Raw genomic sequence first — 25,224 nt, 5'->3', positions numbered from 1 at the left:
GCTGCTCACGCGCTGTCTGTTCCTCAGGGTGGGAGTCCCAGCTCCTGGAGACGGGCTTCCTGGGGATCTTCCTGTGCCCTCTCTGGACACTGTCTGCGCTGCCCAGGGGCACCCCCACGTCCTGGGTCGTCATGTGGGGCTTCCGGTGGCTGATTTTCAGAATCATGCTTGGAGCGGTGAGTACAACCTTTATCCGTTAACGTCCGGGGGCGGGACATGCCCTCCTGCCACTTCCCTGAGGTCCATGGACCTGTTTCTGAGCCCGTGACTCCCCCGAGGCCCGGGGGACAAACGACACTCAGGGAGGCCCCTGTCACCCCTGCCCCCTGCCCTCCTAGGGTGTGCGGAGTGTCCGACCCCACCCCAGGGAGGCCTCCTGTCTCTCCTCCCAACCTGCCTGTGTGACCGGTGTCGCTCCCGAAGGCCGCATGCTCAGCGTCCCCCTTCCTGCCGCACGCTCCTCCCAGCCCTCGGACCAGGCCCCTGCCCACTACGCGGCCGGCAGAAGAGCACATCTCAGTTTTAGCTACACCTGCGAGCTTCCAGAAGCTTAAACTAGGAGTGAGGGGACTCACCAGGCAGAGGCCGCGCAGCTCTGTGGTCGGTGCCTCCCACCTCTGCCCTGCTTGTTCCGCTAGAGTCACACCGTGCAGACGGGCTGGCGTCTATCTGCTCTAAGCTGTTCCTCGTGGGCAACCACGCGCCTGCAGGGAGTAGGGCCCATGTGGCGGGCGCGTCCCTGCCCCAGCCTTGCCGGCCCCCTCAGAGCCGCAGTTCTTCAGGCGTCAGCAGCCACTGTGACTCGGCGGGACTCTATGCCCCTCCTCACCCGTGTTCCGTTTACTCGAGGGTGTCTTACACCAGGGGGGCCGCGTCCCTGCAGCACAGTGTCCGACACCCTCGTTCCTGCAGGCCGCAGTGAGCGTCGGTCCTCCAGCAGGACAGCGTGCCCCCAGGACGAGGCGCCATGCTCTCAGCTCCGCACACTGCCCAAGCCCCGACACCAGGTGCCGGGGATGAGCTCCGTAGGGAGCGGTCAGAGGGGTGGCGCGGGCTCCTGACCCAATCAGATAGGAGTGGCTGCGGCACTGGGAGACCCTGCATCGGGTGACTGTGTGTGCAGGCGCCAGGGTGAGTGCAGTGCTTCCCTCATTCACACGTAACTGGAGTGGGCATGGCTCACGGGTCCCTCTGATGAAACAGGAGACCACGAGCTGTCCTGACAGCGCAAAGGCATTCTTAGCTTCAAATCTGTCTTAGCAGTTCCTTGCCCACCTAGGGCTCGACTCTGGCTTCTCTCTCAGCTGGCTTTAAAAAGCATGAAAACGTACGCAGTGTTTCAAAGGCCTATGTCAGGATCTCCTATGATGGCAGCCTCGTGTGTGGCACTGAAGCCAAGGGCCAGGGTGGAGCCCAGCCAAGCGGGTGCAGAGCCCAGGGTGGTGGAGCCGTCGGGCTGCTGAGCACAGCTCGCTGCTGAGCAAACTCCCACGACGCCTCAGAGGCGGTGAATCATTAGCATGTTGTAAACCACCTTTTTTGGAGTTTTGATTGACAGTGAGCACCAGCTGGATAAAAGATTATCAGGTGCAGTAGAAGTTGTAATTACTTGATTCTATCTGTACACTGGATATTATTCGCCGTGCTTTGTAGGAAAGCAGAGCGACAGGGCTGGCTTGATGAAAAGGAGGGGCAGCAGCAGGGGTCTGTCCGTGGGAGCTGGGCAGACCTGGTGCCTTACGCCCCCGGGACCAGCCCGGCAGGTCGTCCTGGATGGTCTTTGCCAGCATCTCGAGGATCCATGTCACACCGTGCGTTACAGCCTGAGGAGCCGTCAGCCAGGGCGTCCGTGGGAGGCTGCTGAGAGCCGGACGGGGCTGAAGCAGCAGGGACACGTGTGCAGGGTCTCCGTGCCATCTTTACAGCTCTCCTGAAGTCTAAGGTTTTCTTCAAAATACAACGTTAAAGAGAAGTAGCATGACAGCTTCGTGCGTGGGCAGTGGGCACTGAGAGGACCCAGAGGTGGGTGTGCAGCACCGACACGAGAGGGCCCGCGGGGCTGAGCTGTCGTGTGAACTGAGTCAGTGAACACCTCCCACCGAAAGCCCCAGACCACTCCACTGACGAGTCCAGTCAAATGTTTAAGGAAGAATCAATACAAACCCACACACACTCATTCAGAGAACACGAGAGGGAACCCTTCCCAGCGTACTCCTGAGGCCAGTGGACAATGATATTTCAGACAGGGAGGTTCCAGAGCAGTGTTCCTCAAGAGCACAACAGAAACTCTCAAGGAACGGTCAGCAGGTGGTCCAGAGTACTTGGAGGGTTCAGGTCCACACGGTTTCCCAGGATGCAAGGCTGGTGGTACGTGAATTCAGTTCAGTTCAGTCGCTCAGTCATGTCTGACTCTTTTTGACCCCATGGACTGCAGCACGCCAGGCCTCCCTGTCCATCACCAACTCCCGGAGTTTACTCAAACTCATGTCTATTGAGTCAGTGATACCATCCAACCATCTCATCCTCTGTCATCCCCTTCTCCTGGCTTCAATCTTGCCCAGCATCAGAGTCTTTTCAAATGAGTCAGTTCTTCACATCAGGTGGCCAAAGTATTGGAGTTTCAGCTTTAGCATCACTCCTTCCAATGAATATTCAGGACTGATTTCCTTTAGGATGGACTGGTTGGATCTCCTTGCAGTCCGAGGTAATTCACCACGTTGCCAGACATAAGGAAGAAAGAGATCAGATGACATATTTGTCTCATACGATGTAGAAAACGCGTTAGACAGTGTTAAACACTTATTCACAATTAACAAAAAAGTTCTTAGCAAACTGGAAATAGAAGGAAATGTCTTCAACCTGATAAAAGATAATATACAAACTGCCTACAGCTGACATCAGACTAAATGGTGAAAGACTGAATGTTTTTTCCTATAAGCTTGGGAACAGGGCAGTGCTGGCCACTCTCCTCATGGCTACTCGGCAGTGTGTTGAAGATCTTAGCTTGTCTTTAAAGAAAGAAAAAGTGATGAAAGCCCTGAGGACTGGAAGGAGGAAGTGAAATCATCTGTGTTCATCCCACACATGGATGATCACATGGGCTGCAGAATTAGGGAGTGAAGCTGACCCACATGCAGGATGTGGCCAGTGTTTCCACCTGCTAGCAAAAACTGTCAGAAAACAAAGTTACAGATAAACCCTGCTGCTGCTGCTGCTGCTGCTCCTAAGTCGCTTCAGTCGTGTCCGACTCTTGTGCGACCCCAGAGACGGCAGCCCACCAGGCTCCCCCGTCCCTGGGATTCTCCAGGCAAGAACACTGGAGTGGGTTGCCATTTCCTTCTCCAATGCATGAAAGTGAAAAATGAAAGTGAAGTCGCTCAGTTGTGTCCGACTCTTAGCGACCCCATGGACTGCAGCCCACCAGGCTCCTCCGTCCATGGGATTTTCCAGGCAAGAGTACTGGAGTGGGGTGCCATTGCCTTTATCTCCGCAGATAAACCCTAACAACCATAAAATACTTAGGAAGTACTCACAGAAGTGTGACACTTGGGCCCTGAAAACCCCTAGACGGTGCCTAGAGGAGCCCTGGGCAAGGAGGTCTTCCTTGTTCGTGGCCAGCAGTCAGTTGTCCCCATACTGGTCGATAGATTTCATGCAGCCCCAACATAATCCTAGAAGAGTTTTTTTTCAAAATCGGTGAACTGATTGTTTGGTGAGCACGGAAATGCCCAGGACCGAGTCCTGAGTGGGAGTAAAGCAGTTGGCTTCATGCTACTTATGGGTCCCGGATGCTCCAGGGACCGTGGCTCTCGAGGTGCCAGGGAGGCGCCAGCAAGGCTGCAGCGACGGGCGGGTCAGCGCGTGCAGACGGCGCCACACTGACGTCAGGCGAGGCTGCAGTGACGGGCGGGTCAGCGCGTGCAGACGGCGCCACACTGACGTCAGGCGAGGCTGCAGCGACGGGCGGGTCAGCGCGTGCAGACGGCGCCACACTGACGTCAGGTGAGGCTGCAGCGACGGGCGGGTCAGCGCGTGCAGACGGCGCCACACTGACGTCAGGCGAGGCTGCAGCGACGGGCGGGTCAGCGCGTGCAGACGGCGCCACACTGACGTCAGGCGAGGCTGCAGCGACGGGCGGGTCAGTGCGTGCAGACGGCGCCACACTGACGTCAGCGTCAGGTGACATTTGGACAAGGCAGCGAGCCAAGTCGGCTACGACAGAAAGGAGCTTCCACAAGAGGTGCTGGGTGTCCATTGGGTGCACGAACCCCCGCCCCACCACACCTCCCACAACAGGCGGTTTGAGGTGGACAAACACATAAAACCAAGACACCTCTCGCAGATAATGTAGAACATCTGCAGTCCTGGGAGAGGTGAAGCCTGCTCACAGCACAGAAACCACTAACTGTTAACGAAAAGACATGGGTTAACTGGACAATTAAAATCTTGAGCTCTTCAAAAGACACCACTGAGAAACGGCGAGCCACAGGCTGGGGGCGCACTCAACACAGCGGGCAGAGCCTCTGTGTGCAGCCTGGGAAGGACGCAGCCCCCACTGACGACGGGTCATTCAGCAGAGGGAGCGGTCTGGGCAGGCTTGAGCACAGGCGGGTGTGCACACAGCCGTCCCCGCGCTGGGTGCCCGTCAGCCCCACAGAGCAGAGCCCCACACACCCCAGGGCCGGGCTTTCCTGGGTGGAGCAGCAGGTGACGCCACATCCTTCAAGCCCTGGAAAGACTGACCGGCAGCCCCGCCAGGTGCCGCCGCTTCCCGCCTGTCTCCCGCACAGACTGCAGGCCTGGCCTGTGCTTCGCGGGTTCTCATCTTCTTTTTCGTTTCCACAGACGTGGAGGTGACATGACGGCCCCAAACTGTCCCCATAGCAGCCGGGGGGCAGGGGCGTCACCACAGGTGGGGGCCGCGGGCCTTCTTCCTGTAGGAACCTGCCTTGGGGCAGGGGCTGCCTCGCAGAGACGTCCAGGGCCCACGAGGACGGCACCCAGAAGACGCAGTGTCGCCAGAGCAAGGGCCGTAGGAACCTGTCTGCTGCTGGACGTCAGTGGGGGCGCCCTGCTGGTGGATGTTGGGAGAGGGTGGGGAGACCATCCGGCTGCCAGGTGTGGGCGGGGGCCTGTCGGCCTGCACCGCTTAACTAGGTTGTTCGTGTGGCTTTTCTTCTCCTGCGTGTTCTCTCTACAGTTCTTCCAACGCCTTTCACTACCTTTCCCCAGGTACCACGTTGTTTTTATTATTGCTTCACATTTTAAGACTTAAGAACTTAGGACCCTAAATTCTCACTAAGCAACATCACCGCTAAAGTCAGCAGTTTTCACCGAGAATTGCATCTTTGCTGTCGCCGGAGCTGGTGGTGTTTTTTGTTGTTTTGTTTTGGGGTTTCTTTGACCATGCCACACAGCTTACAGGATCTTAGTTCCCTGACCAAGGACTGAACCGGGGCCCAGAAGTGAAAGCACCGAGCCGTAACCACCGGACAGCAGGGAAGTCCCTGACGCAGGTGGTTTTTACCTGACGTAAATGGAGAGGTCACAGCATGAAAGGAGACCGCGGAGAATCGGGGCAGGAGGACAAGCCTCCGGGCCCCCCAGGGGCAGCACGAGGCTGCGCTTTTCTGTCTGCACCGGGCAACCCGCATGCCTGCAGGCTGCGGAGGACAGCCTGGGCCTGGTTACCGCCCACAGCTCCAGCCTCACACCTGCACACACACCCTGGGATCCCCAGCTCTTGGTGTGCAGACCACACCTGTCTGGTTAACACACAAAACTGCATCTAAATTGGAGAAAGAGACACCCCCAGAACCCACTGTGCAGAGGCCAGGATGCAGCAGGGCAAGCCGTGATTGAAGGCCCACGAGAAAACACTTTCTTCAGATAAAGGCGGTTTTGTCTGAGACTCAGCCATAAAGTCACCCGGACTATCATGAAAGTTTTGGGCAAGTAAATTTGACAACACAGATGAAATGGACAAATTCCTTCACAAATGTAGCTCACCAAAACTGAGACAGAAGGAAAGAGGAAATCGAAAGGGCTTCCTATCTGGTAAATAAATTGGATTTGTAACAAAATGTAAAAAACCATTCCAGAAAGAATGTGTAGGCACAGATGGCTTCAGCAGTGACATCAAACATCTAAAGAGGAAGTAAGGGCAGTCCTACACACACCCGGGAGAACAGCGGAGGCGGGGCCGTTCCCCAGGTCCTTTCACGTGACCAGCAGAACCCGAGGAGGCCAGCGCAGAAGGAAAACCAACCAGCATCCCTCACGAGCAGAGACACAGGGACTCCAAGCAAAACACCGGCAGATCGAGCCCGGCCATGAGAGGTGTGGCTTACCTCAGAAACACACTTCAGTACAGCAGCAGAATGAAGCTGAAGAGCTGTTTGTCCGTCTCAGCACAGAGCACACCGAGGAGCCCACGCAAGGTCATCTCGGGGGGGCTCCTGCGCCGTGATGAGGGAGAGCATCCACGCATGATTAGACAGGCCTGCTGCCTGTTTCTGGTGCTGCTCTCCAACACTGTGTTGAAATCCCAGTGCAATAAGACAGGAAAAAGAAATAAAGGCACAAAGATTCCAAAAAAGGAAGTGAAACATTCACAGATGTGATTATACAAAACCCCGGGAATCTTAAAAAGCAGCTACCGAAGTGAATACATTAATTTAGCAAGGTTGCAGGATACAGTCAATGTGAAAAATGAATGGTCCATCATATACTATAAAGAAGTCATTTGAAAATAAAATTCTGAAAATACTATGGGCCATTGCTTGAAAACTCCAATGCCTCATAATAAATCTGATTAAGGATGTAGAAGACATGCATTAAAACTGCAAAATATTGCTGATATGAACGTAAGACCTACGTAAGCAAACAGGTGTCCCCCACTCATGGGGCAGAAGACTCAGTATTGTCAAGATGTCTTTTTCACCTGGATGTATATGTACATTCAGGGTGATTTCTATCAAAAAAGCCCAGTGGGCTTTTTTGAGGGAAAGACATGTCAATTCTAAAATTCACATAAAGAGAATCTTGAAAAATAACAAAGTTGGAGGACTCACACTTCCTGATTCTTAAGGTTAATTTAAAGCTGAAGTATGAGGTTGATCTAAACTACAAAAATACATCCGTGGAGGAGAGGAGAGTCTGGAGAGAGACCCACCTCTGCTGTCAACTGACTTTGAGCCAAGGTACCAAGTCAGGTCAAGGGAAAAGGAAACTCAATTTTGCAAACAGTGCCAAAATCACTGGGTGTCTGTGTAGAAGGAGAAAATGAGCTTTGAGTGCCGTTTCAACAAAGAAGATCAGATGCTCAGTAGGAAGAGCGTCCTCTCCCGAAGTTAGTCCCTGCAGTAAAAATCTTATTAACGTGATAAAAGAAACACGGGGATGCAATACATCACGCCCCCCAAGAACAAATCAAGTAGGCATCCCGGCCACTTCCTTGTGGAGCCTGCAGTCTGTCACCCCGGCTCCTGGGAGGCATCCTGGGACCCTGAGGAGCACTGTCCAAGGGCTCTGACCTCTACCCAGCTGCACCCCCTCACAGCAGCTCCCCTCCCCGTCCCTCGTCTCTGACCAGCCACAGCAGGACAGCGGTGCCTGGACCTGCAGTGGTGGGGGGCCCTGGACCGTCCCCCCTACCCGCTCCGCAGCTCTGGCAGGTCTGTCCCTGGCAGAGGTCATCTGGGCAATTTTCACAGGCTTCCGGGGTTTGGGGAGGGGGCATGATGAGCCCCCCACCAGCATTATCCAGTTTCCCTCCCTCCCTTCACGTTCAGCCCAGAGGGTCCCCCACAGCCGATGCAGTGCCCCTCACCTGCGTGCTGCCTTGGTGAGCTCAGAGGGCAGGTTTCTGTTTGACCCCACCTGGGATTCTGAAAGCAGACACTGCCCCATCCTGGAGAGAAGGGGCCCGTGGTGGCCCCGGATTGGCTGGGACCCCTTCAGATGTGGACTGTTCAGTCCTGAGACCCCGAGCAGACCCATGTGCACTCAGGTGAGGTCTGAGCGCTGAGCCGTGACCCTCAAATGCTGCGTCATCAGGAGACGGGACACAGGGCTCCCCCACCTCTCACAGAGCACATGGGGTCCCGTGGGTCAGCTCCGCAGCCAGAGAAGATGCAGGGCGCTGCCAGATTCAATCAGAACTGAGGCACCCCAGCCCGCATGCCCACAGCTGTGGACACATCCCCAACCAGCAGGCCTGCTCCAGGGAGAGCCGGCCCCCTTCCTGCACCTGCAGATGTGCTGTGTCCACTTGTGGGAGGAGCAGGCAGAAGGCGGCCGCCTGTGCTTACAGATGAACAGTGGGGTTCCTGGAGCAGACTCTGAGGGGAGAACGGGGTGCAGGGCACGTGCAACACTGGGGCGCTGGCGAGGGAGCTGGTGCTGGCTCGGAACCTGAGGCCGTCACCCCTCCCCCTGCCACAGGCCTGGGAGCCCCTCACCCAGTTAGGTGTGGGGCTGATGTAGCATCAAGCAAGCGATGCTCTTTCTGTGGCCAAAGACCTTCTTTCTCCCATTTCCAAGGGGGAGATTTTCAGAAGCGAGTTCTGGGACCTGTGAGCTTCAGAGAGAAGCCCCTCTGCGTCCCCTGGGCACTGTCCCCGCCCGCTGCCCACGAGGTGAGGCCTGGGCCCCCTCAGCCACCCCAGAATGTTCCCAGGTCCTGGCACTTGCCCTTTCCCCAAGGAGAGCAGGGGCTGGGCGGACAGCTGCAGGTCACTTGGTGTCTTACTGGCCTGTCTGTGCCATTTTTTTGGAATTAATTTTGGGCTGAAAAAGACTCAAAGAAGGCTTTGTTCCTTTGACACTTACTCTGGAAGAAAAAAAAAATCCGTGGAAAATCTGACATCTGCATTGTAGAGAGAAATCAATAGATGGGAGGAATATAATTATCCTCTGCTCCCAGAAGAACATTTCAGATTTTTAAGTGTCTCATATCAGCTTAGAATTTGAATGACATTTTAATTATTTTGTTTTTTTTCTTCTCTGCCTGGCGTGAATCTCCAAAGAGTGCCACTCTCGGGTTCCGGGGGATGTAGGGAGCGGAGCCGTGCTCACGGGGAGCGTCGTGTGAACTGGCACGTTGTCCTCAGGAGCCAGCGGGGCGTTCGGCCAACAGGATGCTGGGGTCTGCAGCGCTGCTTCTATGCAGATGCAGCCGAGTCTGGGGTGTCCATGCTGGGAGCTGTTTCCTCAGCGCGTCCGTGATCTCAGCAAACCCCCTTTCCAGAGCCTCAACCCCGCCCCCAGAGTGACCTGTCTCGAGAGTCTGCAGACATGGCAAGCAGGTCCTCGGGCGTGGTTCCACCTGACTGCGAGGCGCCCAGACCCCCGGGGGCACTGCTGGACAGCCACCAGGGAGGATGGTGCCCAGGACAGTTGGGTATTGCGGCCTCCATGGGACACACGTATGAACTTGCTGCTGGGCCCCACGGCAGACTCACACCTGGCCTGTGAGCTCGGCCAGGACACAGGTACTTGGCCAGTGTGGCTGCCACAGGGCTCCACTGTTTCTTGTGTCTGTTCTGGGTGCCACGGCATCCCTGCCTCCCACAGGGGCCCAGGCCAGGAGCTGGCTGTGTCCTCGGCCCGTCCTGTGGGCTCCTTGCTCCCAGCCAGGCCGGAGTGGGGCACGTCTCATCTCCTGGGCAGGCATCCCGCCTTGCTGGCCACCACAGGTGGGGCAACTCACACTGTCTACTCTTGGCTCAGAGCCCTCAACCGTCCCAGAGTCCTTCCCATACAGGCTGCTGTCTTTGTGACGCGGTTCTCACCTTCCAGGGCAGCTGTCCATTGAGACAGACATCAGGGTGAACCTCTGTGTCAAGCAACAGCCTCACTCCTGCCAGGGGACAGATGGCTTCTGACTACGTGGGGGTCAGGTGGAGCTGAGATTCCCAAGGGCAGGTGAACAGGATGTGTGGCAGGCACGGGAGCTGACTGCCCTCATGGCCACTGAAGAGCAGCATGCTGGCCACTGCCTGGCGGGGAGACTGGCAGAGCTGCCGGGAAGCTCACCCATAGGAGCCCCTCTCTGCAGCGGGTTGCCCAGTGGACTGGGTAGCAGAGGAGTCCCTGAGCCCGAGGTCTCCCTCATGCTGTGCCTGAGTGCTGGGGTCTCCCATGTGCTGTTTCCCATCGTGTCAGCGGCGGGTGGATACTCTCTCTGAGGCCCAGTGGGACATCGTCCCTCCCCCATCTTGGCATTTCTAAGTCAGGTTGTGTTCTCGTGCTTTATGAATTTGCCTTTTCTAAAACCTCACAGTTGCATTACTGTGATGATGCTCAGAGTCTAAAAGCTGGGTTTTAAAGAAACACAGGAGGAACTGACGTTGTAAAATGGAGAGTGTTTCTTTTTCCTGCATTTGCTGTTACTCCTGAGACGCTGAATGTTCCCTCCAGGAACACTGTTTGCAGTTGCCCTTCTGCGTCACCCCTGCATGTCTGTCCAGGGGTGGCTCACGGTCCTCTCCATCCTTGCAGGGCCTGATCAAGATCCGAGGGGACCGGTGCTGGCGGGACCTCACCTGCATGGACTTCCACTATGAGGTGAGCAGGGCGGCCAGGGGTGGGTGGGGGCGTGGGTGCAGGCTGAGCCCACCATCCCCTCAGGACGGGCCCTCCAAATCCCTGTTCCTGCTCCTGCTGACCACACTCAGGCTCATGCTGGGGCCTTTCCGTGATTCACCCGAGGGCATCTGGCCTCAGAACAACCTTCTCCTGGCGTCGGCTCAGCCCTCTTTGCCTGAGCTCCTCAAACCAGCCCTGTCGTTCTCACCCGGTCTGGGCACCACCTGTCAGGCGGGATGTCTTCCTTCCCCAGGGCGGCTTCGGCCTGCTCCCTTCGAGGGGGTGGGGGGTCCCAGAGTTGGGGTTCCGGGGCCCAGACGGGGGGCTAGAGGCAGGAGCTGGGGGTCCCAGAGTCAGGGTCCTGGTGCCCAGAAAGGGGGCTAGAGAGGCAGGAGCTGGCGGGTCCCAGGCCCCGGCTGCTCTCATGACCAGGACGTCATCGGCAACAAGCAGAAGAGCGTCATGGCCACTGTGCTCCTACGAGACCCAGACAAGGTCATCACAGCTCAGTGTTAGGAGGCACAGAAAACTACCCGAGGAGGAAGGGGCTGGAAGAAGAGGGACACCTGGGAAGCTGGGCATCCAGGTTCCTTTACTGTTCTTGCAACTTCTCTGGGCTTCCCTGGTGGCTGAGCAGTAAAGAATCCGCCTGCCAATGCAGGAGATGCAGGTTTAATCCCTGGGTCGGGAAGATCCCCTGGAGGAGAAAATGGCAATCCACTCCAGTATTCTTGCCTGGGAAATCCCATGGACAGAGGAGCCTGGCAGGCCACAGTCCATGGGGTCACAGAGTTGGACATGACTGAGCAACTAAACAACGACTTCTCTGTAAGATGGAAATCATGTCCAATTGAGAAGTTAGCAGGAAGACATTCTCCCAAGGGGGGTTGGTGGCCCTTCCCTGGGGCGTCGCACTTGGAGCCCCCACCTCCCTGTGTCCAGCGGGACACTACACCCTCCAGGCACCTGGGCCTGCGCACTTTGACTGGCATCTCCATGTGCCCACCGCACACCAGGCGCCTCAGCGTCCACAGCTAATCCGCGAGGAATCATACCCATGGCGGGGAGGGAGAGGGTCAGGCCGCAGCCACACCCAGGGCCAGGGTGCACGGGCCGCATGGTTGGCAGCTGTAGGAGAGTGCTTCCTTTCGCTGGGCTCTAAGCCGTGTCCAGGGGGAGTTACCACCATGAGTACCGTTTACCTTTGGCCCAGCCCTTCCCTCTGCAATGCGGGAGACCTGGGTTCAATCCCTGGGGAAGATCCCCTGGAGAAGGGAAAGGCTGCCCACTCCAGTATTCTGGCCTGGAGAATCCCATGGACATATAGACCATGTGGTTGCAAAGAGTTGGACACGACTGACCGACACTCACTTCCTCTGATGGCTGATGGCAGCCATGCTGTCTATATGCGTGCACGTGTGGGCTGTGTGTGTGCAAAGGACACAGGGCCCCGGAGGGGGAGTGCACAGCAGACCCCAGTGCCCTTGTCAGACCCGCTGTGCACAGACACGGAGAGGCGCACTCCGAGTCGGTGGGGCTGTGGGTCCACTGGGTCTGGGGCCGCAGAAGCCTGGTGTCCCGCCCGGCACCGTGCCCTTCACAGACAGCTGGATGTCCACAGCGGCTGCCCCGGCCCCACACAGCATCGGCACAGCTGGCCCCTCTGCGGACGGCTGCATGTGCAGGGAGGACAGGGCCCGTCAGCTGGGCCCTGGGCGCCGGCGCCACGGCTGAGTCAACACACAGGCCTTGGGGACCTGCCGCGCCCGCCCACCCCGCACACATGTGGAGGCCATTCCCAGGAACACACACATGGGGCCGGGACCCTGCGCCCCCAGCCTGCATGTCCTCGGAGAGGAACTCCACGTGTGAGCTCGCGCCATCCCGCCTCCTCCCCACACCCCATCCCTTCATGGGGGTTTGCCAGCGCCCGAGCAGCTCAGCGCTGTGAGCACAAGTGCCCCCTGCCCCGTCTCTGAGCACCTGGTCACCAGGGCCCTCGGGGGTCCCTGAGGGGTCGGCGTCAGAAGTACGGGAAGTCTAGGAGTGCCAACTCGGCCGCGTGAGCTGCTGGAGGGGGTGCCTCTCCGGCAGGGCCGCCAGGGGGCGCACACGGTAGGGTGCAGGGGGCGGGTCCCCGGGGGCCTCCAGGCACAGCTCAGGGCCTCCCTCGCCCACAGACACAACCGGTGCCCAACCCTGTGGCCTACTTCCTGCACCGCTCCCCGTGGTGGTTCCACCGCTTCGAGACCCTCAGCAACCACTTCCTGGAGCTGGTGGTGCCCTTTTTCATCTTCCTCGGACGGCGGATGTGCATCGTCCACGGGGCCCTGCAGGTCCTGTTCCAGGTGAGCAGCCGCGCCCACGGAGAACCTGAGCTCCCACATCCCGTCTGCCGCACCTGTGGGGGTGGACCCGCAGGGCCCCCGTCGCCCCGCGAACCGTGCCCCCATCTTCCCGCTCCTCGGCATGGGGCCCGTGTCGAGCTGCCCGACGTGGGCTCCGTGGTGCCAGCGGGGGAGGGGCCCACACCAGGAGGGGCCTGCGGCTCGGTTGGTTGTTTACTGTGCCTGCTTCTACCAAGTCTCTCGTTTCTTGTTTACTAGAAGTTTTGTGTTTTTTGTTTTGGGTATTTTTAGTCATGAGTGGGTGAGGTTTAGCAAAAATGCAGCCACAGTCAGTTACCTTCCTAGAATGAATCAGACTCAGTCGTGCTGCGTACATGCCAACACGTTGCTGGGTACACTTGCTACCGTTTTGTCTGGGTTTTTCGCACTGTCAGTGAGGTTCTTCAGTGGTTTTCCGTCCACACTGGCCGTGTCTGGCTCTGCTCTGGGTCTCACTCTCACCCTCGCAGACAAGACGGAACTGTTGCTCCGACATCTCCACTCGGCTGGGGCAGGGGCTGGTGGGCGGAGCCGGGTCTGTGTGGCCACTGACAACCTTTCGTGGCTGCTGAACATTAAGGGTCTCTGTTTTCTGTAGGTTTTTTAATGGCAAACATTTTCCTTGGAATTTGTCCGTTTTATCTGCTTTTAGACGTCCTGGTCAAGGAACAAGTGTGGTAGTCTCCTATTTTGCAGTCTGGATTTGTGTCCTTTCTTGGGAGTTGTCACTCATGATGCTCAGAGCAGATTCTTTTCCAACCAGCCTCATGCTCGTTCAATGAAAAGTTCCTGTACTTCAGCAGGTGCATTTATTTCCAAAGCTTTGTTTTCTCTTTGCCCTTGTTTAGCTCTCCTCTGAGGTTTTTCTCATTCTGTTATTTTCCCTCTCCTAATTACCAAGTATACTGTTTCAGGCGAGCACATGCTGAATCCCTGTCCTTGCCGCCATGACGGTCCTGTGGCTTCAATGTGCCGTCATGGTCTCCCCTACCCACCTGCTTTTGCTGCCAGTATTTTAAGCTCTACTTTGCTTTTAATCAACCGTCTTTTTAAGAACAGTGTTAGATTTACAGAAAAACTGAGCTAAGAGTACAGACTGGCCCTTACAGACTGGCATCTCTACTTAGTGACGTGCAGCTGAGGTTGCTTGTGTCCTTCTGTGGGTAGAGAGCTCATCTCTTACTGCTGACTGATATTTCACTGTCTGGATGCACCACAGCTTCTTCTGGACTTGACTCTAGGGCAAAACCCTGGCTGGCCGGTGACCCTTACTCCCAACAGCCTCTGAGGAGGGACACCCCCAGGAGCCCAGGGGTGCTCCTCCACGTCCCTGCCGTGCACACACTTCAGCTCAGGCAAAGGCTCAAGCACCCTTGAGGTCCAGCAGCACGGACACAGCCTCACACTGGACGGTCCTCCACCGGCACAGGATGCCCAACTGCGGGCTCCCCTTTGCTCTGGCAATGGAGAACATGGATCCTGCTCCCGAGGCAACTCGGAGGACCTGCCTGGAGCACAGCCTCCACGGGCACCTGGGTCTGCTCAGCCTGCATGGTCACCAGGGTGACCGTGAATCGCTCTTGAGGCTGTGGGGGCATTGATGAGTTGCTGCTTCAGCTGCTTTCACCAGCCTGGGACCACTGGAACCCTCTCAGGGCTGTAAACGTGGCAGGGGCCCTCCGGGCATCCCTCAGGCTTCACTGACTAGTTTCTGTCCAGAAATCTGAGCCCAGCTCTGGCAAGCGGTAAGGAAAAGCAAATGGCCATGTCACAAAAAAATAATTGAAGGAAGTTTGGGTTACTGGTGCAGGTAGACGGGTTTAGCTACTTGAAAATAGGATTTGGGAAGGTATTTATGTTGACATTTGACCCAGAAGCCTCAAAATGCCTTTGTTTGTTCCCAGCGCACGTGATGTCTCATGGCATTTTAGGATGAGGACCCTCTAACTGGACTGGCCTGGCTGAGTGTGTCCTGGGCCAGGGTGCTGGCACCTCCACCGTGGGGGCCATGCAGACTTGGGGGGCTCAGGGGTAGGTGGCTCCCAGGCCACATGGCTGGTTCTCCACCCAGCTCTGGGTCTGCTGCCCGGGTGGACAGTGGTAGACGGTGTGGCACACGGACACTGGGCAGAGAGGAGCCAGAGCTGGACCCTGAAAGATCAGGCCAACTTGTGGCCCTGGACGTCACTCTCAAAGGCCAGCCATGCACTCGCCTTCCGTCCTCCAAGGCCCTGGGAGCCTCGGTCCAGGTATGTCCCAGCGTCATATTCCCCCATCCACATGGTGCCCAGGACAGGCCCAGGCTGCGGCTCTTCTCTGAGGCTTGCTCTGTTGCCCTCCTGGGGCCAGGCCTCAGCTCTCCAGAGCAGAGAGGATGAATGGCCCCCGGCTCTGCAAGCCCGCCTCCCAGGAACACGGCCCTCTGCAGGCATGGCACTGGGTGCTGTGGGTTTGCATGTTGCTCTGTCTCCACACCCACAACCCCGAGGGTCCCTGGCTCTGTTTGTTTCCGTTTGTTCCCCAGGAGAGGGCTGAGGATGTGAGCACTCGCACCTCCTCCCACGCTCAGTTTGCACAGCTGTTCCGGAAGGTTCTGCGAGTTCTCCAGAGACAGCCTGTTGTCTACATGGGGAGGCGCACCACCTCGACCTCGGACCCCCATGCTCTGCCAAGGAGAGACCCTGCAGGGCCAGTGGTCAGCTTTTGCTGTGGGCCCAGCAGGACCTCCTATCCCGACGTGAACCAGGCCCATGGCTCCTGGTCCACGCAAAGTCACATCCCAGACTCCCGTCCCTACCTCCCACCACGTCCGGCTTTTTCTAAACTCCATGACATCAGCCACAGCCCAAGGAACATCGCTGTGGGGACATCACTACAGCTTTGGGCACAGAGAGCTGCCCCCACCAGCCTGAGTGACCTCTCCACAGCTGGGGTAACAGTGCAACTGCCCGGGGCTTCTGGCCACAGAATATCACCCACGAGCACCCACCCCTCCTTGAGGGGCAACTCCTGGGCCCAAGGTCACACCTCACAGTTCATCTTCCCACTGGCCCCTGGCACGGGGTCATGGCCAGTGTGTGCTGGACAGGGGTGCCACGACAGCCTCCTGAGTCCTTGGGGCTCCCGCTGCCGTGTTAGAAACAGGCCTCCATCCCCAAACGCTCTGGTGAACCTCATTCTCTGGGTCAGACCCCCCAGCTGGGCACACAGTGAAGTGACAGGGAGGGGTGTCTCTGGGCCCAGGGGACCCACTGAGGCAGGACTGGGGTGGGAAAGCTAGGCATTGCTCAGAGGTCGTTAGGGCCACACACAGACTTAGGCTGCCGAGTCCTCATGCAGCCGGAACTTGCCAGGCCAGGGCGTTCTTGGTTGTGGCCTGTGGACCAGCACCTGGGGCCCTGCCTCGCCCCCCCAACAAGAGCCCCTCCTGCCACATCCAGACGGTCACAGCCACTCAGGTGGCCGTGCCAATGAGGGAGTGTCATCTCCTGGGCTCCAAAGCTGGGGAGCCTGAGCCAGTGGCCGGAGGACCACGCCCAGGGCAGGCTAGCCAGACGCCGGCTGTCGTGGGGGCAGCTTGTGGCCCTGGCCCTCCTACAGCTGTCAGAAGAAAGGACCACCCTGGCGCTGGGCCCATACCGTAACTCCTACAGCTGAGTCTGCAGCCGGGACACCGAGGTCACTGGGCAGAAGGCTGAGGCCAACCAGCAAAGCCTCCTCAGGACACAGAACTCAAAGACCGAGCCAGCAAGGCCAAGGCACCGAGTGGACGCACTGCCCCAGACCTCGGAAGGCTGCATGGCCCCAGGCCTGTGGCCCCCACAGCTCTGGCTAGGAGTGCCAGGGCTCACACTGGTGGGGCCATTCAAAGATGGAGAAGCCCCCCTCAGAAAACACAGGGTCTGAGCTGACTCCAGGGGTCCCAGGCCCACCTGTGCTGAGCCACTCGACCCCTCCCTGTGGTGCTTCCTTGGCCCCCAACGGCTGCAGTCAGACCAGCCATGTTTGCCATGAGCGGCTGGGAGAGACTATGGCCCCCAGGGGTGGCCTGGTGTCTGTCTCTCCAGGAGGGCTTGGGTTACAGCCAGTGAGACGATGGGGTCCCAGACCAAAGCTGGGGGGCATGTGCAGCGTCATCGCTGTGGGAGCCACGCCAGCTGAAGCCTTGCGCCCATGCTGAGCCGTGGCCCTCATGGGTCCAGAGGCACCCAGGGCCCCTCCGATGGCTCTCATCCCGAATGGGAAATAACTGGCTTGGAACAGAAATGAGGGGAAGAAAGGCCCCCAGGGAACCCTGCTGGGCATGTGGGGTCTTCTCGTCACAACCACAAGTTCGCAGTCACTGTTAAAGCTTTGCAGCCGTCACTCCAGCAGCTGCGACCACGCTGCGCAACTGCCTCATTTAAGCAGCCCACAGGCTGCCGTGTCCGGCCCCTGCCTGCCGGCGTGCGCGTCCTGCTCGCCCACTTTCCCTTTGTGTCCCGTAGTTTTCTAACATTTCTTAGCAGAGGCTGCTGGCAAGTGACTTCCCTTCAGCCCTCTGGGGTCTCTGCTGGGGAGTCTGGGGGCCCTGAGCCCCACCCCTCTGGCCATGACTCCTCCCCTCTGGCAGCCTCTGTGATTTTTCTTTTTCAGTTTTTCAGCATGTTGATTCAGTGTGCCTTGGGTGTGGCTTTCTTCGAGTTTATCCTGTTTTGAGATTTCCTAGGCTTCCGTGATCTGTATGTAGTTCTCATCACTGAGAAGTCTCTTCATGTTCCTCTGCACCCCTCCCCTCCCGGGGTTTAGGTCACTAGTCTGCCAGGCTGCTTGGCTGTGGTCCTGGCTCAGATTCACCAACTCCTTCTTCTACAGTGTCAGTTTTGTCAAAAGCCTATCCAGTGAATTGTTTTATATGTTACTTTTTAAACTCTCGAGTTACTGCCCAGTTCTTTGGCATTTTCATATTTCTCTTACTTAGGACTGTCTTAAGCCCCTTAATCTTTGACAGTAGCTGTTTTCACATTCTTAGCCCGTTCTGGCTTCTGACTCTGCCCCGGGCAGGTTTTTTCTCTGCCTGTGCCTTCAGGCTACTCAGCACTTCCAGGCTGTTACCTTTCAGTCACTGCTGGACGCCAGTGTTGCGGATTCTCTCCTGACAGCCGCTGATTCCCTTACAAATCGCTTTGTGAGCCTCCTGGACACACAATGTCTCTCCACATGAGTTCCCAGGACTCAGGGGTCTTCCAGACCCGAGTAAGGTCAGTGAGGACACGCCCTGGGTGGGTCAAGCACTTACCCCGGCCTCACAGAGGAGGCCCCATCCTCCGAGCTCCGTGGCCAAGGGAACCGAGGCGGGACTGCAGCTCTCGGTTCCTGAGCCCCCTGCCGTGTGCCCACGTGGCGAGCCAGCCCCTCCAGCTCCCGGCATCTCAGATGCTTCGTTTTTCCAAATGCAGTCATTTGTGTGGCCTCTGAGCATAAAGCAGACAGCCCTGAGGTGCAGCCCTGCTCTTGGGGTGGAGGCGGCGGTGGTGGGGTCTTGGCAAACTTGGCTCAGCAGGGCAGAGGAAGTGTGCGGGGAACAGGGGCGACGCCAGTGTCCCTGGGCCTTGCTCTCGATCCTCGTCCGTGGTAGGGGTGGCGGGTCCTGACACTGCCAGGCGTCATGCTCAGCTCAGCTCTCAGGAGGGACCCTGCGTCCTGATCACCCTTCTTCACGTTCCTGCTGCTGCCCACCTCCCTCTCATTCCTGGAGCTGAGTGGAGACCACTGAAGGGCTCCAAGCTCAGTTGGCAGGTGTCCTGCCTCCCTGGGCTGCCTTCCTCACTTTTCTTTCCTTTCTTCTAATTTTTTAACATTTTTCAGGCTAAAGGCTTACACTGTTTTACTTTTGACTCATCCTCGGAAATGGGAAATGGCCAGAACACGTGTGGGCTGAGGTCTCGCTCCAGTACACTGTCAGGCACCCTCATCCCAGGCCTCCTCAGGCCCGAGAGCACCGCCCGCTCTGGTCCGGGAGTCGGTCTAGGAGCTGTTGGCTCTGCTGCATCATCTCCCTCAAAGGGCCTCGTGCGCCTGCGCCACATCACAGACAGCCCCCACTCGGTCTCCCAGATCACGATTCTCCCTGAGCATCATTCCTTCTGCTGCTCGCCTGTCTGGGTTTCAGCGTTGCATGTGTACATGCGAGGGTGCAGAGGAGCAGATAATGCTCACTCCTCGGGGTCCTTCAGGCTAGCAGCATCCTGCCTCGGTTTCTCTGGACGCCTCTGGGGTCTCGGGAGCCCATGTGGCCGCAAGGCGAGGCTATGGCTCAGTGAGGGTGCAGGCTGCACCAGCCACACCTGGGAGGTCCGCCCTTGGGCCACCTGGGGTGAACGTGGGCGGGTGGCTCCAGGAAACCCCTAGCTGCCCTGCTCCGCAGCGTGACGGGGGCAGTTTGAGTGTGGCTGGAGTGGTGGGACTGGTGGCTTCTCCCAGAGCCCTGCGGCTCTGAGCACACGCCGCCTATCCACTGCCTGCGGGGCCCGAGCAGTCACTAGGCCCGAGGGCAGTGTGACAATGGATGGGGCCGGCTGCTCCCCGCACCTTCTCAAGGGCTGTGGAACACGGGCAGGGCCCCCAGGGCCAGACCCAGAGGTGTCTTCGCGACGGAGGCTGCAGTGCGCCAGGGGTTTCTCCCCAGCTCTGGCGGCCGTCTCAGCCAAGAACTGGGCAGTAAGCAGAGGGCTTGCCACCCACGTGGCCCCACAGCTGCACCGGATGGCAGCCCCGGGCCCCGCGTGTCCCCACCTCCGTCTCCAGTGCCAGTGGCCATGCTGCACAGCTGAACCACGGAGAGAGCGGCCATCCGGCTGAGCAGCCCACCCGCAAGCACAGTGCGCTGGCGGGGCTGTCAGGAGGGGTGAAGGGACAGCCCCCCAAGTCCGTGCTGACACAGAGGAACCAGTGGAGCATCTAAGGACTTGATGGTCTGGAGACAAGGTCTGCCCAGGGGGAGCTGGGCCCGGGCCGCACGACCCCTGCCGCCCCCGTGGTGGTGGAGGGCCTGCTGGCACCCCAGCCCAGACCCTCAGGATCCTGCGGTCTCAGCAAACCCCAGGGCAAAGCCCCGTCAGCCCCGAGCAGCCCTGCCAGCTCAAGACCAGAGGCCCAGGGACCTCAAGGGGCTGGGCGTGGCTGCAGGAGAGACCACCAGACTAGGGCAGGCGCAAGTGGGGCCACTTTGGGCACCAGGGTTTGTTAACATCCTAGACAGTGAAACATAGAAATTATTTTTAGGCTCTGAACCAGGAAAACTAGCTTTCCAGAGTAATGCAGGGAGAGACCTCCCTGGTGGGCCAGTGGTTCGGATTCCGCACTTCCACTGCAGCGGGCACGGGTTCGATCCCTAGTTGGGGGAGTAGGATTCCCCCTCTGTGCAGCACAGCCAAAAAATCCCAAAGTAATCCAGGGAGAGCTGTGACTCCACATCTCACATGACACTCTGTGAAACCCCATATGGTCCATGAAACTGACTGGTCAAAAACCCAGCTTCTCGCTAGACCTGGGTCAGGCTGGTGTCTGTGACCACATGTTCTCCCTGGTCACCAGGATGGAGACGCAGCTTTAACGATAAATCAAGGAGTGGGTATCAGCTGGGCCTCACCTGGCCGCACAGCTCCGGCCTGGGCCTGTGGTCTCACCTCCTCCCTCAACACCCCACTCAACCCTGACCCATGAAGCAGAGGAGCCCATGGGCGGCAGATACGCACGCAAACGACCTGGGTGGGCACTTGGCCACTCTGCTACTTGGGGGCTGTTGGCTGGTCCGGGTCTGACTGCTCTGCAGAAATGTGACCATCTGGTTGGACAGCTGAACTTGATGAAGTCCTCCTTACTCTTCTCATCACCATGGCGACTGCGCTGTGGTCACTGCGGGTCTGCTGTCACTGAGGGTCTCTTGTCACTGAGGGTCTGTTTACTTGCTGGTGCTACTGATCCCCATTTCCTTCTACCTTGCTGACCTGCAGCTCCTGGTGTCGTTTCCCCTTTTCTGAGGTGGTGTTTGAGGCAGTCTCCCTGTAGACACCGCCGCATGGACCGCCCACACCTGGGACCCCCGTCGTTCCAGAGCCCCTGCTTCCTTGCAGGTCTGAGCCCCACCACCCCCAGGGGCAGAGCCTGGACCAAAGCAGAGCCAGTGTGACCTCACACCTTCCCCAAAAAGCTAATTTGAAATAGATCCGAGACCTAAACATAATAGCCAGACCTGGAAAATTTTTAGATCTTTGTATCTCTGAATGAAGATTTCTTAGATGGGACGCAAAAAGCAAAATTGTAAAGTTTTTTAAAAGTGTAACTTGGACTTCCTGAAAGTGGAAAATGTCACCTCTTTGAAAACCAAATAATGAAAGTCTCTGCCAGGACCTGCACTCAGCGAGGCCCTGGGGTGTCCGGGTGCTCCCCTCACCCTCCCTGGCCTCCAGCCAGCCCCCTGCTGAGTCACCTGGAGCCTCCTCCCCTGTGTCTGTCACTCCTGTAGGGACCCAGAAGCTCTGTGTGCAGTTGGCCTGGGGCCCTGGGGCCCTGTGCTCAGAGGTGCCTTCCGGGCACACGGGCGGGCATGACCCTGCAGCCTCTTCTGCCTTGAGTGAAGACCACCCCACTCCCGGCCACACCCTTGACAGCCAGGCCTGCATCAAGTAGAATGTGCCACTTTGAGTCTCTAGAACGGCTGACAGACATGCGGTCACCAGAAGGGACCCTGTGGAGCTTCTGGCTGGGAGGCACCCCCGGACGCAGGCGGCAGCACTCGTGGACGGGCCGGGGAGCGGCGCCCCTTCCGTCCCGCACGCGGGGGGCCTTAGTTCTCACAAGCTGTCTGCTCAGGGCCAAGCCCCGGGGACTGAGGACGTGTGGGCTTCTTGGACCCTGGTCATCCAGGCTCACAGGGACACTCGCCGGATCCAGCTGGGCCCATGGAGGCTTCTCAAGACGGGCAGTGACCAGACTCTCGGGCAGCCACCCGGCAGATAGCACTGGGAGGTTCACGAAGACAGGTCCAGCTAAGGCGCATCCAGGTGCAGGCCTGCCCCGCAGGCTGCCTGTCCCGGGGAAGACTCGGGCCCAGGGCCGGCCTCGTGCCTGGTCACTCCGTGGTGGAAGCCGGGCTGGCACAGGCGCAGGCACCAGCGCATTCCCCAGTCCTGGTCCAGGGGAGCAGCAGGAGCCCCATCCAGACCCCGTCCCAGGGAGGGACGCGCTGCAGGGCCCCGGGGCTGGCTGTCGAAGCCACGCTGGGCCTGCTGCTCACTGGTCACAGTGACAGCTGCCACAGACACAGATTTGTCCTTTCCCGGCTGTGAAGCTGAGAACCCCAGCAGCCTCCACACGGGGGCAAAGGCCAGACTCAGGGTCAGCAGGAGGGGTCTCACCAGAGGCGCAGGGCAGAGCCCACCTCTGAGGTCGTTTGGGACATGGGCATCCCTGGGCCAGTCTGAGGGAGGCAGGGCAAGCGGCCTGGGTGGGGTAGGGGGCTGGGCACCTGGGATCAGCACAGGCTTCGGGAAGGGCGCGACCCGGGCCCGTGCGTCACCACAGCTCGTGAGGAGCAGTGGCTGGAGCCTGTCTCCCCGCAGGTGGTCCTCATCATCAGCGGGAACCTGAGCTTCCTGAACTGGCTGACCATCGTGCCCAGCCTCGCCTGCTTCGATGATGCCACCCTGGGCGCCCTGTTTCCCTCAGGGCCTGGCCGCCTCAAGGACCAAGTCCTGAAGATTCAGGAGGAGGAGACCCGAGGGGCCAGCGCCCCGCGGACACGCGGTGGGTGACGCTGGAAGGCGGGCGTGGCTGGGGAGCCCAGGTGGTCTCCGTGTCTGGTGCCAATCAACCCCTGAGGCTATGGCACCCAGCCCCATGCCCACCCCAGTGGCCTGGGAGATAGAGCAGTGTCTCCACGCCTGGGCAGGGTCACTCGCCTGCGTGGTATGGACGGTGTGTCCTGGTCCCCGGCACAGTGACCTCAGGTGCTCCAGCCCAGGTCTTGGGACAGCTTGGGGGCTGGAGGAGGGCTGAGAGGAGCGGCTGTGTTTCCTCATCAGCCTAGAAGGTATCCTAGGCTTAGGGAGGAGGGGCTGCAAGTGGTGGGAGCCCTTCCCAGACTCCCCAAGGGACCAGCTGTACCTCTTTTGGTCTCCGTGGGCCCAAGGGGCCGCAGAGAGGCCAGGCCTGGGGGCCACAGCCCACCCATTGTGCCCCCTCCCAGCAGGCAGCGTGGCACGGGGCACGGTCAACCTGGCGCTGGGCATTCTGGTAGCCTGGCTCAGCATCCCCGTGGTCCTCAACTTGCTGAGCCCCCGGCAGGTCATGAACAGCTCCTTCAACCCCCTCCGGATCGTCAACACGTACGGAGCCTTTGGCAGGTACCTCAGGGCCACTGAGACCCCGGGGGAGACGCGCACATGCGGCCAGCCCCCGCCTGCATCCCCAGCCTTACCGTGGCCTGCTCGGGTCGGGGGTCAGGGTGGGGAGGCTCAGCCCTGACTCAGCCCCTCCCCGTCCCTGCCAGCATCACCAGGGAGCGCACGGAGGTCATCCTGCAGGGCACAGCCAGCGCCAACGCCAGTGCGCCTGACTCCGCCTGGGAGGACTACGAATTCAAGTGCAAGCCTGGGGACCCGCGGCGGCGCCCCTGCCTCATCTCGCCGTACCACCACCGCCTGGACTGGCTCATGTGGTTCGCGGCTTTCCAGGTGAGGCCCTCGGCGGGGAGGCCCCGCAGACACAGGATGAGGTAAGGGAGTCTGTGCTGGGGCTCTGTGGGTGCCCAGGGCCGGGCCTCCCTGTCGGCTTCTCAGAGTGCTTCCCCCAGAGCAGACAAGGCAGGCATGGCCAGCGGCGGGGCAGCCAGCATCCGCGGAACCTTCGCTCAGACCCGAGCAAACCGGCAGGACTGTGACCCCCGCCCAGGACGACAGCCTCTGGGAGGCTCAGTCACGTGTCTGGGACCCCTGGTCCTGCCAATGACAAAGCCAGGCCTGGCCCCACTCCACCCAGGTCTCCGAGGACAGGACAGTGGGGAGGCGCCCAGGAGAGCAAGCAGGCGGCGAGAACAGGAAGGACCAACAGCCCGGGGTCCTGACCCCAGGAAAGCCCACCCAGGAGAGCTGACTGCCAAGCGTGCTGCGCCAGGGCCCCCAGGCCGGCAGCCTGAAGGCTGGCAGCCGTCAGGAGGGAGGGGCGGGGCGCACACACGTGGGGGCTCTCAGCTGTGTGCACCCCGAGTGTCCCGTCCTCTCCTCACCCCCAGACCTACGAGCACAACGAGTGGATCATCCACCTGGCGGGCAAGCTCCTGGCCAACGATGCGCAGGCCCTGTCCCTGCTGGCCCGCAACCCCTTTGAGGGCCGGGACCCCCCCAGGTGAGATGCCCCTGCCAGACAGGCCCCGCTGCAGCCTCGGCTGCCCCTCAGGGCTTCTCCCCTAAATGCAGAGCTCTGCCCTGGGGACCGGCCTGGCCCAGAACCAGGCCTGGACACAGCAGTCCCGAGGCCCCACATACCCACTGAGGACCGCGGGCTCAGTCCGCAGGCCCTGAAGCTTGTCCCTTCTGCTCCCAAGCCCCGCTGCCCACCATCACGGGCTGGGCCTCTGGCTGCTCCTGGCCGGGCACAGCCCAGCTCTGTGCCCAGGGCCGTCCAGGGGTAGAGGTTGCCCGCTGCCCTCGCCTTGCAGGTGGGTCCGAGGAGAGCACTACAGATACAAGTTCAGCCGCCCCGGGGGCAGGCACGCGGCCGAGGGCAAGTGGTGGATCCGCAGGCGGCTCGGCCCCTACTTCCCCCCGCTCAGCCGCCAGGACCTGAGGGGCTACTTCACGTCCCGGCAGTGGCCGTACCCGGAGCCCGAGTAGAGGCGGCCAGGGCTCGTGGCAGGAAATAAAGCAGGAAGACAGCGGCTGGTTGCTCTGAGTGGGGGTCTCCGTCCACAAGGACGTGTGGGAAGCAGGGCTGGAGAGAGAGGAGGGGCTGCTGGCCCGGATGGGGTCCACGCTTCCTCGTCTGCCTGGGCCCCACGTCGCTGCTCACCAGGGGGTCCTGAGGCCCCCTCCCTGGCTGCGCTCCCAGTCAGCAGGCCCCGGGCACTGGCGTCCCAGTGCTGCCCGCATAGCCTCTGCCCCCAGCCGTGCCTGCAGCACCCACTCTGGGTCCTTGGCACCAGTGGGCTGGTCCTCGGCCCAGCGTGTTGTGTGCCAGTGTGGCCAGGAGAAAACCCTGCCCCTCCTTT

At 59.5% G+C, this 25,224-nt stretch overlaps 1 protein-coding gene across 6 annotated transcripts; it reads left to right on the top strand.

Annotated features, from left to right (window-relative positions):
* On the top strand, positions 1 to 24,894 carry LOC109578559 (lipase maturation factor 1). 6 transcript variants are annotated; one of them, XM_070779380.1, is made up of 10 exons: positions 40 to 176; positions 9,030 to 9,494; positions 10,504 to 10,569; positions 12,771 to 12,938; positions 15,049 to 15,226; positions 22,580 to 22,763; positions 23,206 to 23,362; positions 23,509 to 23,692; positions 24,250 to 24,362; positions 24,676 to 24,894. In XM_070779380.1, the coding sequence occupies exons 3-10, from the start codon at positions 10,565 to 10,567 to the stop codon at positions 24,848 to 24,850; spliced, it is 1,164 nt and encodes a 387-aa protein (XP_070635481.1). In that variant the 5' UTR covers positions 40 to 176; positions 9,030 to 9,494; positions 10,504 to 10,564; the 3' UTR covers positions 24,851 to 24,894. The 6 variants fall into 6 exon arrangements, with proteins under 6 accessions (XP_070635483.1, XP_070635481.1, XP_070635482.1 ...); XM_070779379.1 differs by lacking the exon at positions 40 to 176 and adding an exon at positions 8,624 to 8,639; XM_070779381.1 differs by lacking the exon at positions 9,030 to 9,494 and having other exon boundaries at positions 58 to 176; positions 23,209 to 23,362.
* The last annotated feature ends 330 nt before the right edge of the window (positions 24,895 to 25,224 follow it).

The sequence above is a fragment of the Bos indicus genome, chromosome 25, assembly GCF_029378745.1.
Source record: "Bos indicus isolate NIAB-ARS_2022 breed Sahiwal x Tharparkar chromosome 25, NIAB-ARS_B.indTharparkar_mat_pri_1.0, whole genome shotgun sequence".
In the NCBI taxonomy this organism is placed as follows: Eukaryota; Metazoa; Chordata; class Mammalia; order Artiodactyla; family Bovidae; genus Bos; species Bos indicus.
Note: the sequence above shows the minus strand (reverse complement) of the source record. Positions and strands in the feature narration are given on the sequence as shown.

Bases quoted from the DNA above. Each gene is read 5' to 3' on its own strand.
- LOC109578559 (XM_070779380.1), top strand. The intron at 12,939-15,048 runs GTGAGCAGCCGC...TTCTCCACCCAG, and splicing joins CCCTGCAGGTCCTGTTCCAG to CTCTGGGTCTGCTGCCCGGG. The intron at 22,764-23,205 runs GTGGGTGACGCT...GCCCCCTCCCAG, and splicing joins CAGCGCCCCGCGGACACGCG to CAGGCAGCGTGGCACGGGGC.